This window comes from Venturia canescens, chromosome 5 (genome assembly GCF_019457755.1).
Source record: "Venturia canescens isolate UGA chromosome 5, ASM1945775v1, whole genome shotgun sequence".
Lineage (NCBI taxonomy): Eukaryota > Metazoa > Arthropoda > Insecta > Hymenoptera > Ichneumonidae > Venturia > Venturia canescens.
The window spans coordinates 3,572,635-3,590,602 of record NC_057425.1 but is presented as its reverse complement, the minus strand read 5'-3'; the positions used below and the strand labels follow the sequence as shown (position 1 = coordinate 3,590,602).

Here is a 17,968-nt window from a genome sequence, read left to right as displayed (position 1 = left end):
AGGGAACATTTTTAAAAATCGTCAGTTCGTTCGAAAAAATAATTGTTCCAACTTTTTAAGCACTTTCCTCGAATTCATCTTGATTTAAAAAAACAATAATTTTTTGAAATTCAGACAAAAACTCGAACGACGAAAATGCATAATAAATGTACCGTTTGTTTACGTTTCCTTTTTATGGGGAAAGTCTTGCCCGTTCCTTTCCCCCGTGCAATTTTTCACACAGGGAGCGACAGTACTGTTGAGAATTGATTTCCAGTTGCCAGGCAACCGGAAAGTTCGAGTTGCCAGCACCACGCTATGCCGGCTATGCCGTGTCTCAAGCCGGCAGTTAGTCGGCTAGTTCCGCGGCGCAAGGTGTAAACATGGGTCTCCCCGACATTGACAACATACCTGGTAAACACTCGATAAACAAGCAGTAAATATTTCAGATGCACTATAATGCACGATCAACGATTCTTTGGAGACGTTTTTTTGTAACATCAAAAATTCATTAAAATCACATTCGGCCTTCGAAGTTGGCAATTGCATTTGTGATCACGATTTCTTTGGCGGTGCGGAGGAAAGGAATAAAACTTTTCACCGCTGCACCGGGCCTCACTTTTCGCACGATTTTTGCTGTCTGCCTTAAAACACCCAATCACAAAGTCGTAAATTTATTTGACCGGTTCTGGGGGAGACTGAATAAGACTGCGTTGAAATCGAAGCTGTCATCAAGGCAGCTTCGTCCCCCCTTAATTTCTCACTTTCGTTCGATTCCCACAAAAGTCATTTACGTTGCACCAATATCGATAGCGCGAAGCGCGTGTTCTTCGGTCTTCACCTCTCGGCGTGTTGTTTTCTCGTGACCCCGATAGCCACGAGCTGACCAGCCGACTGACCAATTTACTTTGTTCCTTCTTTTTTCATAACTTCCCAAGTAAAGCGCCATTAAATATCGATCGGCAATACACGCCGGCAGGTCGACGGCCTGAAGCATCATGCGGAAACTTTTATTTGTATTATTCGATAAACGCAAGCATGGAAGTTTCGTGCAAATAAATGTTGAAGTGAGAAGAGATTATTTTACGAACAGCTAACTCAAAGCTCGCGCATATTCCGCCGGCGACACTCCCGATCGACCAAAGAAAGTACCCGGTTGGTAAACCAGCACAATTCAATACTTTTCGTCCGACGAGCTTTTCAAGAGAAATTCCACCGCCACTATATTCGTCTGTAACTCAAAAACTGCTGAATTTTCGCTCCGGCTACAATTTTTCGAGTCTCCGGATTTTGATGATCCTCGAAGTTCCGTTCCTCGAAGCTTCATTCACGGGATACTTTAATTCCGTAAGAATTTTTCGTTCAAAAAAATGAACTGAACGATCTGTGGAGTCGCTCCGCTCCTTGCGCAGCAAAGCGACAAAAAATCGGTGCAAACTTCGAACGTATTTCTTACGGAAACGAACTTTAGAGAGAACCTCAAGCAACACAAGTCCAAAAATATTTTGTAGGGGCGAGTACATGGCGGTGCGTTTTCTCGCGTTGACTCGAAGGATGAATGTGCGATGAATTATGCAAAGGAACATTTGAACTTTTGATAAGCCGCCGCGGTGGTAGCCGAAGGCGTAAATTCTGCCCCGAGACTTGCACCCGCACCAAGAGTTTCATTGTGCTGACCTTAGTATATAAGTGCATTATATTACATGATTCGAATACACATGGACTGATATGCTGGGGCAGCTAAACTCAAAATACCAGCTTGATTCATGATCGTCAAGCGGCGACGTTGAACGGTCGAAATTTGCATCGCTGTCCTCAACCGGTGTTTAAGTCGCGACACGGAAATAGCGGCAAACCCGGAAGAAAAAAGGGCACGAGGGGCAGAGAGAAGCACTAATTAATCACTTTTTCGTTCAACTGGAAGAGAAACCCTTGTGCTCATTAGAGTAAAAATTTCATTCTTCATTCAACAAACAAAATTATTCATTGCTTTCTAAGGACGCGAATAACGCGATAATTTCGTGAATATAAGCACGCGTTGTTTGAGTTTTTTAATGAGCTTGCCGCGCATGATGAATATTTGAAGGTTTGCTTTAAGTATGAAAACTCGACGTCTTTCGCATTTTTGTTGCTCCGAAACGAAGCAACAGTTTTTTCAATCATTTTTCGCTTCGTTACAGAAATATATTTAAATTACAGAATATTCGAGTCGTTCGCGATCGAATTAATGAATTTTTCCAAAGTTTATACATTTCGTAGTTTCGGAACGGTACGAAGAGACCTCCGACTTGTAGAGCAAATAATGTGCTCAAAGAAAATATCGGTCTCCGAATGCTCGAGTATAAAAGCTTCCTGGACGAGGGGAATCTTCAGCTGGAAACAGCGTCAGAAGTAATTTGTGAAGAAACTTATAGTTTCATAAATAATTCGATTACTATGCAAAAATTCGCGTGCTTCTCGAGCAACAACCTGAGGAATATAGCAAGCGTCTGCAAGCTGCTCGTTCAAGCTCGAGTCTAAGAAGCGCGGCGTATTCATTGTTCGTTTTATCAAACATACACTTGCTTCTCTAGAATGATCGTTCACGCTGTTCTCATTAATATGCTCGAGCGCGCCCACATGATCGTCCGGGCACGATTTTTAAACCCTTTTCTCTCTCTCTCTCTCTCTCTTTCTCGTCTTTTTTCAGACTTTTTATTTCGTTGACCGCGAGAATAATGAGCTCGCAATGAAAATCTATATTCCTTTTTCGTGCTTGTTCGAAGTAGAGATTACTCGAGTCGATAAAAAAAGAGAGAAAAAAGTAATAAAGAGTTGCCACCGGTTTGGCTCTCGCTGAAAAATAAAATCTTAAATGGCTTGAGCCGAACTCTCGTGTTTCTCGGCTTTCTTGCTCTCTTTTCGCGTTAAGTCTCCTCGGGCATCAAAACGTCACGTTAAAATAAAGGCTGATCCCGGCACGTGATATTGCCGACATACGAGCACCTTTTGCAAGAACTCGTGAAATTTTTCGTCCGAAAGCAGCGTATATAGCATCGATGCGAGCGGACGTCATCATCCCGAAGGTCACGTCTAGCCGCGCGGCCAATCATGCAAAAAATCTATATACTTTACGGCCTATTCTTGTGTACACGGTGCGAGAACACTTCTAATTTGGACTACAGTTTCGTTTTTTTCTTCGAGAATTAATTCGCCGTAAATAAGTTCATCAATTATTCATGCCCTGCGTTGACGTCTGGAAAGTCGGTATTTTCTGATCGCGCACATGCTCTACGCCCTGCTCATTATCTGACTGAAGAAAGCTGCGTTGATTAAAAAAAAACGTTCTCGCCAAATCTCGTTCCAGATTCCAACAGAAACAATCATCCGTTTCTTCAGTTAATTTTTTTTATAAACTAAAAAATCCTGTCGCTCGTTCCGGAGTTTCTTCTCCGCAGTATCAACGTTTTCTCCCAACCCCTCGGGTCTGTATTCCATGCAAAAATAACGACATTTTCAAGCGAAAGGCCGGGCTGTTCAAACAAAGTACATTAATAATCTTCCCAACAATGCATTTATAACGAGAATAACCGCGTTTGTTTTCGAGATCGATTGATTACTTGACCGCTGGAAATAATGACTGTAATTCTTCAATGATAGAGAACAGGCAGGCAAGAAAAAAGTTTGCCCTTAAACTTATGTCCGAGCACGAAGTTCAATCGAGCCTGGGTCTTGCCGGCTGGTTTATAGAGCGTTCGATGAACGATTAAAGTCGTTATTCGAGGCAGTCATCGACGGGTCTTCGCTCTTCGAATTCACAACTTTTCAATGGGTTCACGATCTCCCTTATACAATTGTTCGCAGTCTCTGGATATAACTGCCAATTAAACTTAATGACGTTATGAATAGCCGGCTGCTCGGGCAGCTCGATTGTAGTGGCCACTGCTTCTCTAGTGGCTACTCTACAGTACACCCGTGTACTGTTTAATCAATATTTGAAAAAAATGCTCCGTTCAGTGGCCATTGTTAATGGCATTACAAACACACGCTCGCTGTTTGCTCCAAGCAAATTTAGCTCTCGATCTTGAACTTATTTTCCTATCGAAACTATGACGATGGATCGCCCGAGGCACCGGACAGTCGGTGATGCTTTTCCCCGCCCACTTTGCTGCTTAATTTTCACCCGAACACATGGTAGGAAGAAAAATAGATTTTGAGGAATCGCTCAGAATTCCACTGCCCCCAAACTCGTTCGATGGCTCAAAACTACCGAATTTTTCGTACCCCGAACCTTTTGCACGAGCACTCCCCTCGCTCGCTCCATCAAATGGTTATCGTTTCTTCACAATCAGACAGTCTCCATATAATTGAATAATTCACGGAATCGTGATAAGATTCAGTGATAAGAATTTGGAGGATTATTTATCAGGCTAAATCGTAGAAAATTGACGAAATCGTCGCTCACATTTTGCTGTGATTGTATTTATTGAAATTTTTTCATTTCAGATACCGGTGCGGTTTTCACGATAGGCCGCAGCAGGTTCGCGGACAACATAGCGTCGCATTTCTTCATACGAAAAGATCCAGTGGTCAGTGTGGCCTGCGGTGACGAACATTCAGCCGTTGTCTGCCGTAAGCCTTCAACCTCTCTTTACCTGCCTCCGTCACCTTTCGCGTGCAGTAAATCGATAGAATCGGTAGCTCAACCCTCTAAACTACCATGACTCTGTTTTTTGCTCTCTCCCCCTCTCTTCATTATTTCGACGTCACGCCTGCCCTGCGACTAATGCGTGCTACCTTCACGAGTTGTCACGTTCGCTCCTCGTCCAAAGACTTCATCTTTTTTTACCATTCCACAATGTATTTAACGCCGCTGTTAATTATCATCGTTTTTGGCTTCACACTTTTCATTGGCATTGTTTTTTCTCACGAGGCTCGTGTGCCTAATGAATATGCGAGACTTTTGTATAAAAGTAGAGTTAAAACTCGTGCTATTTCGCGACAGACTTTTGTAGACCTGAAAAACTTTGGTGAGGAGTTATCGAGCTGAATTCGAAACGGCTGAACCTCTTGAATGAGCCTTCGTTACGAGTGTTTATCGAGAGAAAAAATAAGGCCATTGGAATAATCTTTTTCTTACAATTTCGATGCTCGACATAAATATCGAAAACGACTTCGAAGCACAAACCGCTTTTTTGTACTCCGTCAAAACTGTTTTTTTTTACTCAAGAGAATTTTATCTGGTGAAATTTTCTTCAGACACGATTTTATAATACTTCATTCACCGCGTTATTGGAAAACGAAGAGAATGATGGCCGATTGAAGTTCGTTACCCCGAGGAGTAACGTTTTATGGGAAGGATAAGATTGCGCTCGTTTTCGATCCCGCTGCAAGGTTTACGTTCGAAATAACCGTAGAGCTCAGCGATATGCGGGCGGAGCAGAATAATTTCTATTTCACGAGTAGAGACCGATTCATCGAAAGGGTTAACGAGAGATATAAGATTAGAGAGCGAATCGATGAGCTCATATGTGTTCGTATCCTTCCAATCGGAGTGTGCGAGTTATTGCACATATTCTGACATCACAAGAGCCATGAATGATTTATACGAAAATCAATATGTGAACGACTTCCTGATGAACTGTCCTCCCTCCTGGCTGCTACTACTTTCGCCCGCGAGCACGTGCTTTCGTGTTTATCGTTGTCCCCGGCGCATCGGATTGTTAAAGACAATACCGGCGGTGTGCCGACACGCGATACTTTTTATTATTTTTTTCCCCGAGATTGTTCCGCTTCCGAAAAATCTTTCTACACAAATCCTCAGGGCGAGGATTATTGTTGAATTTTCCAAAAATGAGCCCTCGCGCCTCGGGCTGCGATGATCGCGAAAAAATAGTGCGATTTCTCGTACGAAAATTGCATATTCGCGCGAGCCGAAAGACACGATTCAACGGGGATGACAAATGGGCGAATTTTCCACGTAACGACTGCGTCACACAAGCATAAAGTGTAACATTAATCGATCCCGAGAAACATGAATAAAAAATGGATCCGAAATAAAAAAAACATCGAGATACGCGAGTGTGCAAAAGTCATGTCAGGAGACGAGGAAGATCGAAGTTCCGATCATCAATCGTACTTCGTTGTACATCACCGAGGGGCGGGGGTGGAGAGAGACGCTCGAAAACTTAGTATCGCTGCATTCCACCAGCATTGCAACATCGCTGGAGTAGAACGCGCACCTGGGAATGGCCACTGTCCAGCGAATCGATACGCACCCACGCCACAAGCGCATCCATGATAACATACATTAAAATCCCCATGCGATTTTCTCATCTAGCATTCCCGGTTTATGATAGTTCAAAATACATCATTGACTTCTGGATAAAATATCTTCTGTGGGGTAAAAAAAGCGAGAATTTATTAACGGACTTTCACACAATGATCGATCGCATTCGAGCCTGCGGTTTCTAACTCATGACGTTGGCTTTCGTCTCTCGCATTATAATCGTTCGGCCGCACTTATAAAATGCCGATTTTATGTCGTTGAGATTCCAATTTAATTGTTATCGAGGAGTGGATTATTTTCGATGAAGGAAGCATTTCAGCGCTTTTGAAATCTCTAACTTTTTCTTCTTCCTGCTAAATGTACTATCGACCCAGAGATCCAGCGAATATTTTCTCCACGAAGGAGGTGTAGCTGATTGTGAGTAATAACGCGAGACGCGTCGCGGTAACCTACATAAACTGGCCACACAAATATGAGTGCGAAATAATAACAGAAATTTCTTCGACCCCGTGTTTACGACAATTCGATAATTTTTTCTCATTCTCGTTCTCGTTACGTCTCAACATTCGTGGGTGGCAATGAAGAAAGCGGAAGGCTCTTCGTCTTCGGGAGCAACGATTGGGGTCAGCTGGGTCTTGGCCACAAGAATCACGTTAGCAAGCCTTCGTGCGTTAAGAGTAGGTAATCGTGCTCGACCGATCGGGCACGCAATTTAACCATCATTTTTTCTTATTTTATTTCACGTGTGACTTAGTTTCGAAGCTCATTTTTTTCTTCGTTGCTCAAGTTCTGTGAGCACATGAGAGTTTAAAGTAATATTTCTATCGATTCTCGATCCCTTGTGCAGTTCTGAAACCGGAAAAAGTGACACACGTCGCATGCGGCCGAGCCCACACCCTCATCTGCACCGGGGAACAAAAGATTTTCGCCTGCGGCAGCGATCAGGAATCTCAACTCGGCCGCGGCGCTCAGGCCGTCGGCGACAGCTCGAGCTCCCCGATAATGGTCTACGACTGCGGAATCGCGGGACCAAAAATCCTCCGGATCGCAGCTGGCTCTCATCACTCCCTCGCTCTCATGGCAGATGGCACCGTCCTGGCGTGGGGCAGCAACCTCGAGGGACAGTTGGGCCTCCCCGGCACTTCCGGCCTCGTTAACAAACCCACCAAAGTTCACATGCCCGAACCGGTCAAGCAAATCAGTGCCGGATATTACCATTCGGCGTTTTTAACCGGTGAGAATATTCAATTAACCGATCGATCGATCGATCCAGGCGCTCTATCATCTTGGAATTATACAATGCATTATTGGACGTCTTCGATCGCATGCTCTTCGAAATTGCTGCCGAGGCGAGGCCTTCGCCGTCGCTACTGCGCGTTTGCATTGTTTTTCAGCGTTCATCTTCGGGAAATTGTCCTTGCACGTGTTCGATCGAGCGTTTCATTTAGCGCTTCAATCTTCTGAGTTTCAAAACTCCGATTTGAAAGGTTATTTCTCGTGAAACGGGTTTCACGATATTCTAACTGGTGGACGTTCCAACTTTACAGAAAGTGGCAATGTCTACGTCTGCGGTGAAGCTGAAAGTGGGAAATTAGGAATTGCGCTAGACTTCAGTACTCAGGTCGCACCGAAACAAATGCAACTGCCCGGTCCAACGGCAGTCGTCGCCTGCGGCGGACACCACACTCTCATACTTGGCGGTAATTTTATTAAAAGAATGAGAAATAATAAACGAAAATGAAATTGTTTCGTCTGAAAGTGCGAGTCCGTTGGGAGCTTTTCAACGTTTTTACTGTTTTTGCTTTATAAAGAGGATGGAAATATCTACTGCACTGGAAGCAATTCGAGTGGGCAGTTGGGCATGGGATCAAACATTGCGGAGATTCCAACTCCAAAAATGTTACCGCCTGGTGTTCTGGAGGGTGAAACAGTGAAGAAAATCGGATGCGGTGAGAGTCACGTCGCGATCGTTACAGGTGAAAACAATTTTTAAAATCGACCCTTTTCTTTCCACTTGACGCATTTTTAATGAATGAAAAATGAAAAATAATGGAAAAAGCTCTGAAATAAACGGTTTTTCACAGAGTCCGGTAAATTATTGACTTGCGGTGATGGGAGGCACGGTAAGCTCGGTTTGGAGGAGAACGAAAACAACGTGCACGAGTTGACGCTGGCGTCGAAGTACCAAGAGCTCGTCGTGTCGGACGTCGCATGCGGAGGTTGCCACACAATTTTGGTGGGTCGGAGGCGAGAGCTGGACAAGGATGAGTCAACGAACGAAGAGCAGACGGGAGTGCAGATGAAATCGCTGCCTCCGTTGAAGCTTCCGGTATCGAGGATCCCGAGTGCGAATACAACGGTGGAAAAACCGGAACAGGTCCGAGCGAACGTGGAGAACAATGCGGAGGAAGACACGATGGAGGAGGGGGCCGAAAAAACAGAGGAAAAGGTGACATCGAACGGCACGACCGAGATGATAAATGACATTATCGAAAAACCGGAAAGTCCGAAAAAGCTTTCCGACTACGAAGAAAAAATAACGCAAGAGCCGACTGAAATGGACGAGAAGAACGATGAAACGGTCGATAATTCGGAGAACAAAAATAGCGAAGAAACACCGAAGAACGACGACGTAGAAAATAACGCGGTCACCGAGGTCCCGGAAGTCGAAAAAGCAGCGAGTCCGAAGTCTTCCGTCCCGGAAGAAGCTCCGACGGTAGTCGAGGAACCCGAAAAACCAGAGAAACCAGAAACCCCGGAAAAATCGGTGATCGACAACGCCGAAACAGAAACAGCGGAAAAGCCTGATTCACCCCCGCTTCCGATTCCGCCTCCGAAGCCCCCCCGACAAAAGATCGGCAGCGCGGAACACTCGCAATCGAGTCGACAAGGTTCTTCCTCATCGAGAATGGGCTCCACCGGAAGCGGCGACAAAGTCGTCGAAGAAGAGCACCTCGAAACGACAGACTCAGAGCTTCCGATCGAACGAGACGAGACGAAGGAACAAGACGAAGAAAAAGACACCAAGAGCGAAGAAGGATCAACGAAAATATCCGCGAGCAGCGAGAAAAGCAGGTCCGCCAAATCGAGGGCCGGCACTGACGAAACTGCCGAAATCGATGGACAACACATACTCGACGACGTCGAGGAAAATCCTGTTGTTCAAGAAGCCACCAAAGTCGCCCTCGACGATGCGGATGTGGTGCATTCGCCGGTTACGAGAACAGGTAAAAATTGTCAAGTTTTTCAGCGAATGAAAAAACAAACTGCCAAAAACCTTGGTTACGATTGCGAATGGAACTTTAATTGTAATTCTTCCTTCCGATCTCTATGTTCAGGAAAAATGGCAAAACTATTCAAAACTAAGAAGCAGGAAGTGGAAAATGGTACAAAAGCGGCTAGCACGGTAGATCAAAAAGCAAAAGTACGTACGAACGAATTGAAAAAATATCGATCTTCCATTTCCATTGCATCAACTCCAAAGTACCTGAAATGGTGAATTAATCGAGTGACATTTTTGCAGTCGAAAACCTGTGTCATTCTCTGATCTCCTGGCCGGTGCTCCTGGCTCGCGAGGCTTCATATTTTTTTAATAAAATATGAGTTAGGATCGAATGGATTACATTCGGGACCAAAGCAACGATGCAAGTGAAAAGGTGGGAAAAATTGTGGAAAGAATAACGACAGCGACGTTGCAATGAGATTCATGGAGAAAAAGTGAAACGGAGAAAAAAATCCTCAACTTTGGAGTCTTCGTAACTCTACAAATATCCATAGACGTGCATTATCATTAAGTTGTTTCAGGCTGTTTAACGTGTGATTATAACGATTTAGAATAATAAAAAGTTATAAATAAGTTTAATAAAAATCTTGAAAATCTCTACGTCATCAAATTCGTCTTCCTGAACGTGATTATGAGGTGTTCAATTCTAGGGTTTTTCATCGTCCAAGTGAGTCAATTCACATTGCTAGGATTTCGTCGAGCGTTTGTGCACATTCTGGGATAATATTTTGCGTCTCTTCCTGGCAGGAAGCTTTCGTTTGTCCGTTGAAAGAATGAACTTTCAAATACTGCATTCCGGTACCGATGAGTTTTCTTTTCGCGTGTTTCACTTTCTTATCGTGCATGATTTCGCATAAAGTTTTCCTCGCATTTATCGTTGACGAGAGGCATTCTTTCATAACCTGAAAGCGTCGGAAAAGAGGAAATTTTAGGAAATTCCAAGTCATGAGATTGAGAATTATCAAAGGGATGAAAAATCTTTGTTTTTTCGACTTTCGACCTGAAATCTTCGAGCCGGTACCACGCACGTTCTTTTCGGTATTTTCGGTGGTTTGCTCATCAACCAAACCTTGAAAATAATTTCTCAATAAACATCAAAACTGAAAAATTATCATGAAACTTGTTGTGACTAACTCGTTCCAGGAGACAATCTTCGTCCTCGCAGGCATTAAAATCAGCTTCGGTTCCATCGACAAACACTCTGCAAACTTTCGTTTCATCGTCGAACTCAGCATCTTCAGTAGTGGAAAAAATATCGACAGTTAATCATTCGATTTGATTCAGAAAACATTGAGCTCATTTCTACCCTTTTCTTCGTCACACTCAGATTGCGGACAGTAAAATTCCTCTTCCTCAAAAATGCAGTCAAAATCTTCCTCTTCTTCGTACAACATTTGACTCATGATTTAAGTGGGAAGTCTACCACGTTGACAGCTCTGCGTCTTGACGCGACGAGCTGTCACGACAGCCAGATTATTGATTAATTAATCAAATCATACGAAATTACGGAAAGCTGCGAGGGAAAAACGTGCACCGAGTTGTACTATTTTAAAATAAAAAACTTGAAATTTAAATGTACACAAAAGTTGGAAGTTGAACGATTTCGTCTTTCGAAACTGATTATTTTGGTTAGACAAGCTTCTCTTGTTTTTGTCACTTTTCAATAAGTTTGACGTTGCTAAGAATCTTGCTGAAGGATCTAAAATGTGAGTGAGCAATGAAAAAAACTTGAACGCAATGCATAATGGTAGAGGCAGAAGAAAAAAGGCGTGTGGAAGAAACGGAATCGATGAAGGGAAGAGAAAAGTTATCAGCTTTTTCTTTATTAATTTAAACCAACAGCGTCATTGAGCATTGGTTCAGTTGCCAATAAATAATGATCGTTTGTTTTAAACGCTAGCGGTGTGTGGTTGAAACCTGTGCCCAACTCTCGATCATAAATGATTATACAATTACGATAGTTTCATCAGTTTCATTTCTGCGTTTTTTTGTTTTTCTTATTTTTTCCTTCTTCTTCTCTTATTTCATTGTTTTTTCTTTATCTAATTGTATCGGGAAGGGATACTGATAGACGGAAATCCGAGCGTCCTTTTTCGCATTCTTTCACCATTATTTTTCTTTTTATTATTCTTCCTCGTAACCGACGTATCATGGCACGAGAAAGATACCAATGACTGGGTCGAGTGGACCGATAACTTTAATGGGATAACCTCACTATGATAAAAATAAAAGTGTGGACTCTCAATTTGAAACATTTAATGTGAGATTAATTGCACAGTAGCGGAGAAAAACAATATCGTCTCGTTTGTCACGATACAACGGTAAGCATTTATTTACTCTTTTTCGTCATCTTGAATTTTAGGAACCCCTTTAGTCAGTCTACGTCTAAAGTTTCTGTCCTAACTTCATCATCATCATCATCATCATCATCGTATCATCGTTATCGATATTACAGAACACAAAGCCATTAAAAACCGCTCGTTTCTCTCTCATCGAAGTACACGAACGACGCGCTGATGATCACCAATTTTTCTCCATTCTCCATCATTCGTAATATGCCTCCGATTCGCGACTACTCGTTATTATCGTCGTGCATTTTCGATGACGAGGGAGCTCTCACGACCGTCGAGATCGATATTTAAGATTAGCGTACGTCTGCATCTTTCATTCTTCCCATCTTTCTCTTCCCTCTCTTCTATTTTTTATATATAATAAAAATTATGTATAATATTTATACCGTTTTGGAAAATACAACGATAAAGGAGTATCGTCGAGTCGCTCATGAGGACCGTCAGTATCCCAAATTGCATTCCCACCGCAATCCCCCTCCCCTCATATTCACAAATAAATCATCAGCACTTTTGTTCCTTTCCTCAACTCTTTCTTCTTCGTTTGTTTTTGTTTTGTTTTGTTTTGTTTTGTTTTTTTTTTTCTTTCAAAACCTTTATCGCAATGATGGATGTTATTCAAACTTTATGTCCTTTCATCACTTCGTTTTGTTTCTTTTTTCTTTTCATTTTCACTATCATTAAGGAGTATAATCATAATAATTATTCGTTAAACGTATTTACAGAAGAGGTATATATCAGTTAATATTAATGTTGTAATATTTATAATAAATTAGGATTACACTGCGCTTCATTTTTTCTTGCTTATTATTATTGATTTTTATGTTTTGTTTTTCGTTTTTTTTTTCTTCATATTTTTCGTTTTTTTTTCTTTCGTTCTCTTCCTCCTTTTCCTCATCTACCTCCAAGTGACAAAATGTTTGTCTCCTCGAAGCTTCGTCTAGAAAAAATGGCTCCGTCGATCGGAGAACTTTTGTTTCTTCCGGTACTTTTCTCAATGAGAAAATGCCATGAAGAGAGACAGAGAGGAGAAGAAAATATTGGTACAGACGTTGAAATTCATGAAAATCAGGATTAAGGGGAGGGGCCCCACGCTCCTTTATCGAAAAAATTCTCCCATTTTCGAACGAACGCTTAAACAAGGGACTGTTAAAAATTGCCGGAAGTGCACTCATTGCAGAAGAACCACTTTAAAAAATAGCACTTCTCTCACAACTTTATCTACAGAGCACGAAAAAACTCATTTTTCTTTATCTCACTCGAAAAATTCTTTACAGCATATTTCCCCAGGAATTCTTTTTGCCGATTTTTCAAACGTGGATCAAGAGATCGGGACTTTTTTACTTTCGAAGGTGGAGCCCTTCCTCAGCCTTTCGTGGTCGATCGGCGGAGCTGAACAATGGGAAAAAACTGTACAATCAAGGGCTCGCAAGAGCTTTCATCGAGGTTACAATTTACCCTGCGATTTAGCGGCCGTGACAGAGGGTGAAACCAGAAAAAATGACACCAGAAACGAATAACGTAACATTGTATTAGAAATCCTTTAACATCAAGGCATCCGACGAAGTGAGACGTCGTTGTTTTAGATGAAAAAGTCATCGAATCGAGTTCAAGAAGAAAACTTTATGTGGAGAGTTGAAAGCAAAAAGTCAATCGAAATTGCATCGTTTTCTCAAAGATTCATAATAATCAGTCGTGATGAAAAATACCGAACAGAAATAGTGAATTTTATTGAAAAAGAAAACGAGAGGGAAAGAATTAATAAGAACTGGAAGAAATTTTGAACGAGTCGACAGTGCTCACTTCCGTGCCATGAGACGTATCGGACTTCGCAATGAATTTTCCTCAACGGTGCTACACACATTCTAACGAGAAGGAACGGGCTCTCAATGATCATCTATAAATATCTAGTCTAAGTTATTCTAAAAGCTACACGTGTGTTTCTTTGTTTTTTTTTCCAAACTCTTTTTGTAGTTGATGCTGTTGCTGTTTGTCGTATTGTATTAATTTATTAAATCTGTGTGTTGTCAAGTTTTATTTTCTTATTTCATTTTCAAATTAGTCCTCGACTAATCGGGCCTCGACTCATCTCTAACTGTAAGTCACTAATAAAAACGTCGTCACTACGCGCGAAACTACCTCACCACTAAATTAGCAACATGGACATTATTATTTTGTTTTTTTGTTTTCTTCATTTTCACCGACTACGACCGTTTATTTATTTTTTTCGTTTTTTTTTCTTCTCTTTTTCATTTATTTGTTTTCACTGATTTTGGTTTTATTCTCATTTTTTTTCTCACTTTTTCCCCCCAATTATTTTCCTCCTTTCGACGTTACGTCAGTATCGCTCGCAGCACAGGTAAACTCACTTCTTTACAATTCTATTTTGTCTCGCAACTTTTGCCCCCTAAACGCCCTAATAAGAGAATTATCGTTAATCAATTTGTTATTTTCACCTTTCTCATTCTTTTCTCTCCCCCCCCCCCCCCCTCTCTCTCTCTCTCTCTCTTTTCGCGTTAAATAATTAATTATAGTTCGTCATCCTTACAGCTAGAGCGTTTTTCTTCTTTCTCTTTCGCTTTCTCTCATATTACATTATCTATCGCGGTGTGTCGTTTTGTTCTTCCTTTTGTTTTGTCCTTTCACTCTCTCAATCGTCATCGTCATATTTATACATATATATATTTTCATATATTGTATTTATGCATTTTAATATTACTCGGATATATCACTTCACCCCCCCCCCCCCCCCCGCTCTTCTCTCCCACGTGCGCCAAGCACGGAGCCCAAAAATCTTTGGGAAACCGCGATGTGGTTTATACCCGGAGATCGCTCGTACGTACGAAAAATTTCTCTCCTCTTTACTGCTCGCTCTCATCACGCCCACGTGAATGATTCTCGTTCTTATTCCTCTCTTTAATATTTTATTAGATATTATTGAAAATTGCACCCTGGTAAAGCTCGACGATTTAAGGGGGGAGTGACTCCGAGCAAAAGAAAAAAAAAATAAAAACTAATCGTCTTGGTCTATTTTGCAGTCGCTTGGAGAAAAAACGTACAATTGATTAAAGGATTTTTAGAGTGAGATTATCGCGCTCAATATTCCTGGGGGAATATTATTTTTCGAAGTAATTTCCCGATCTGTAAGACAACCCCTTCGATAATGAGAAGGGGATTCTGATTTTTTGACAGGATTGTAAGAAGAAATGCCATTTTTTTTTTGCATATTCGAAATGTGCTTAGAGACCCCCGCCTCAAAGAATATTATGGTTAGCAAAAATTTGGACGAACTTCTGAGATTTGTGTTTAATCGCTGCGCCAAACGTGGAAAAATGGTGTTTATTAAACGCGCTTAAAAAACGGCAACGATCGTTTATACCCTGTAAGGTAGATTCGAAAGAAATTCTTTAGTAAGTAGCGATAATTGACTTTTGACTTGCGAATTTCTTAGGCTGGGCGATAAGAGTGTTTGAAAATTCATTCGTTCATCTAACTCGGTGCTGAGGTTCAGGGGATTCGGACACGGTCCATCGAAATATTGAAGCGACGAAAACAGATTCATTTGCTCAATAGCACGGCTGATGGGTCAATTATAAATGTGAAAACGAGGTTTAATTCATTTAATAATTGAGTTAGCAAAATGTTACATTCGCCCTTGATTCAAATGCGAAAATATTTCGATGAATTCGCTCTCGCCCTCTCGAGTACTTTTTGTTACAATATTTAGTACAAACGTATTTCGCAATAACGAATGTTCCACTTCGTGAATGAATTTCTCAAAGATTTTTGGTCAAGCCCGTACCCCGCTTTGACTAAACATTTTGAAAATGAAAAATAAAAAATAAGGATAAAAGGAACACACAAAATCATCATACCTCCTCGCAATCTTAATTCTAGCACTCTCGCATCGTCTCATTCTCACCGGCAACTCGATTAGCAAACTCGTTCGCATCCTTGCTTCATACCTAATTGTAAATATCGTGCGCAATACAATTACGTAATATTAGCAATTATCGTTAAAATTACTTATTTTCTTTATTATTTATTATAATTAGTGTTACAAAAGCTTGATTATTTGGATCGGACTGTAGCAATATATTCACATAACTATTCATCGTGGAAAATAAAAATTCAACGTTTACAATTACAAATCACTCCACGTTCATATTCCACAATTATTGAATTTTTCATTTTCCTTCGCTCATCGCGAATGGCCGTTTCGTTAATTTATTTGGTGGTTTTTTTCTTACTCGCTCTCTCTTTGTCTCTCCTCCAAGTAGTTCGTAATAAATACAATAATTCATGTTTCCAATCCGTTCGCCAGATTCAATCGACTCCAATAATTCTCGCCTGATCCAAGATCTCACGATCCGGGCTTCGGAAAATCACTTTTTTTCCTTTTTCCCCTATTCTCGTACTCGGGCCTATGATTCGTGCGGGTTTTTCCTCTCACTCCCTCCGTCTCGTTTGTTTTGGGATGTACAAAAATGAAGAATTTTCACATTTCTAACGAGGACACTGATCAGTTTTATGTTTCGTGTCACTCACTCGCCCACGCACTTTTGCTCTTCACATTTATCGTGTTTGGAGGAAAATACTCTCTCGAGGCGGGAGGGTAAATCGAATAAAATTTCAATATCAATGATAATAATAAAAGGACAAAAACCAACAACAGCATTCACCGACACTCATTTTGTGTATTTCAACGCCCGCGGGAATGTGATATTCGTCGTTTCGCCCGATTATCGTTCTTATTTTTCATATTGATTTCTTACTTTTGTCGCACACGCTTCGTCCCCAAGTAAGGAGTAAAAAATTGTACAGCTATGAACGGCGACGTGACAACTCACGAGACGTCTATTGCAGGTTTGATCTTCAGGATTATCTGAAACGCGCCATACACACACATTTATTCGCCCACTCACATCTCACAAGTTTATCTCTGAAATTCTGTAAACTGTGAGATTTCGACATAATATTATCCAGTCGTGTCTCGCTCGATACCGTTTTTCACTATCTTGATCTCTTGTTCTCTTTTATTTCGCACTCTGAAATCTCGAGCCTGATTCCCTAGCGTTATGAAAATTTGTTTCGTCGTTAAGCTTATTGTTTTTTGCATGCGAGTGCCTATTTCATTCCTCAAATCTCATTCCTCTGTGACTTTCCTTTCAAACGGACGAATCTGTTGCATTCCGAATCTCAATCCATTATTTATTGGGCTTCCTTCCTGCCATACGAAAGATAGTAGGTTACGTTGCTATTGTCATTCCCTCGGGGAAGGAATAATTATCTATTATCAAAATATCGTATACCTTGCATTGGTACACTCTGAATGATTAGCCTAGAAGATAGTGTCCCGCATGGATTAATCTCTGTCTCTTAACATCGTTGCGAAAATCGCACGTTCTCATTTTCAATTTCGACGTTTTTGTCTTGCGCTCGCGGCGATGTTTATACTTATTTCATTTTCTTTTTTTGCATTTTATTAAAGTGTATATATATGTGTGTGTGTGTGTGTGTGTGTGTGTGTGTGTGTTTCGTGTATAATTGCCCCCGAAAAATTCCGCCAATCGAACAAGAAACGGAGAAGAGGATCGGCGCGCACTCAACTTCGTACCTTTTCCGTTTTTTGTTTGTTTATTCCTCGTCGTATTGACACCACGATACAACTCGAGGTGCCAAATATCGGCAAATTATCTCTACCGAATTTTATTTTATTTCGTCTCATTTGTAATTGGTTTATTGATCGTACGATATTTCGACGATCTTGAAACTCGTTATTGCGAATAATTCTCATCGTTCCGGTGAGTTCTTCGCGTTCGACGACGTGTCAGCGAGTAAACACGAATTTCCTTCCGTCTACCGTGAGCCTGCACTTTCCGAGGGTTGAGCCGAGGTCGCTGGGTTGTGACTTGTCTCATACTCCATCACTTCCTGGTAGATCAATTCCTTCCATTGATCGACCGTGTGTTCTCTCTCGTCTACGCTATGATCGTAAGGACCTGGTGCCGGCTGTTCAACACGAAAAATCACTTTTTTTACCACCACTTATAATTCTATTCTCAAAGTACTTTTTTAAATTATTCACGA

At 41.4% G+C, this 17,968-nt stretch overlaps 2 protein-coding genes across 7 annotated transcripts in view; one reads left to right on the top strand and one right to left on the bottom strand.

Annotated features, from left to right (window-relative positions):
* Window positions 1-231: 231 nt before the first annotated feature.
* LOC122410509 (X-linked retinitis pigmentosa GTPase regulator-like) lies at window positions 232-10,126 on the top strand. The gene is made up of 9 exons (XM_043418689.1): window positions 232-393; window positions 4,465-4,590; window positions 6,832-6,924; window positions 7,095-7,481; window positions 7,795-7,947; window positions 8,059-8,223; window positions 8,332-9,474; window positions 9,586-9,671; window positions 9,771-10,126. Exons 1-9 carry the CDS (start codon window positions 363-365, stop codon window positions 9,792-9,794), a joined length of 2,208 nt encoding a protein of 735 aa, XP_043274624.1. The 5' UTR covers window positions 232-362; the 3' UTR covers window positions 9,795-10,126.
* Window positions 10,127-11,333: 1,207 nt separating this feature from the next.
* bsk (mitogen-activated protein kinase dJNK) overlaps window positions 11,334-17,968 on the bottom strand; it is a 107,296-nt gene continuing 100,661 nt past the window's right edge. For all 6 annotated transcript variants that reach the window (XM_043419898.1, XM_043419899.1, XM_043419903.1 and 3 more), the window contains one exon: window positions 11,334-17,890. In XM_043419898.1, the coding sequence (XP_043275833.1) occupies window positions 17,738-17,890 (153 nt within the window). In that variant the 3' untranslated portion in view covers window positions 11,334-17,737. The remainder of the gene's footprint in view (window positions 17,891-17,968) is intronic.

Excerpts from the sequence above, each read along its gene's own strand:
- LOC122410509 (XM_043418689.1), top strand. The coding sequence starts at position 363 with ATGGGTCTCCCCGACATTGACAACATACCTG. Across the intron at positions 394-4,464 it reads CGACATTGACAACATACCTG|ATACCGGTGCGGTTTTCACG; the intron begins GTAAACACTCGA and ends TTTTCATTTCAG. Across the intron at positions 9,475-9,585 it reads TTCGCCGGTTACGAGAACAG|GAAAAATGGCAAAACTATTC; the intron begins GTAAAAATTGTC and ends CTCTATGTTCAG.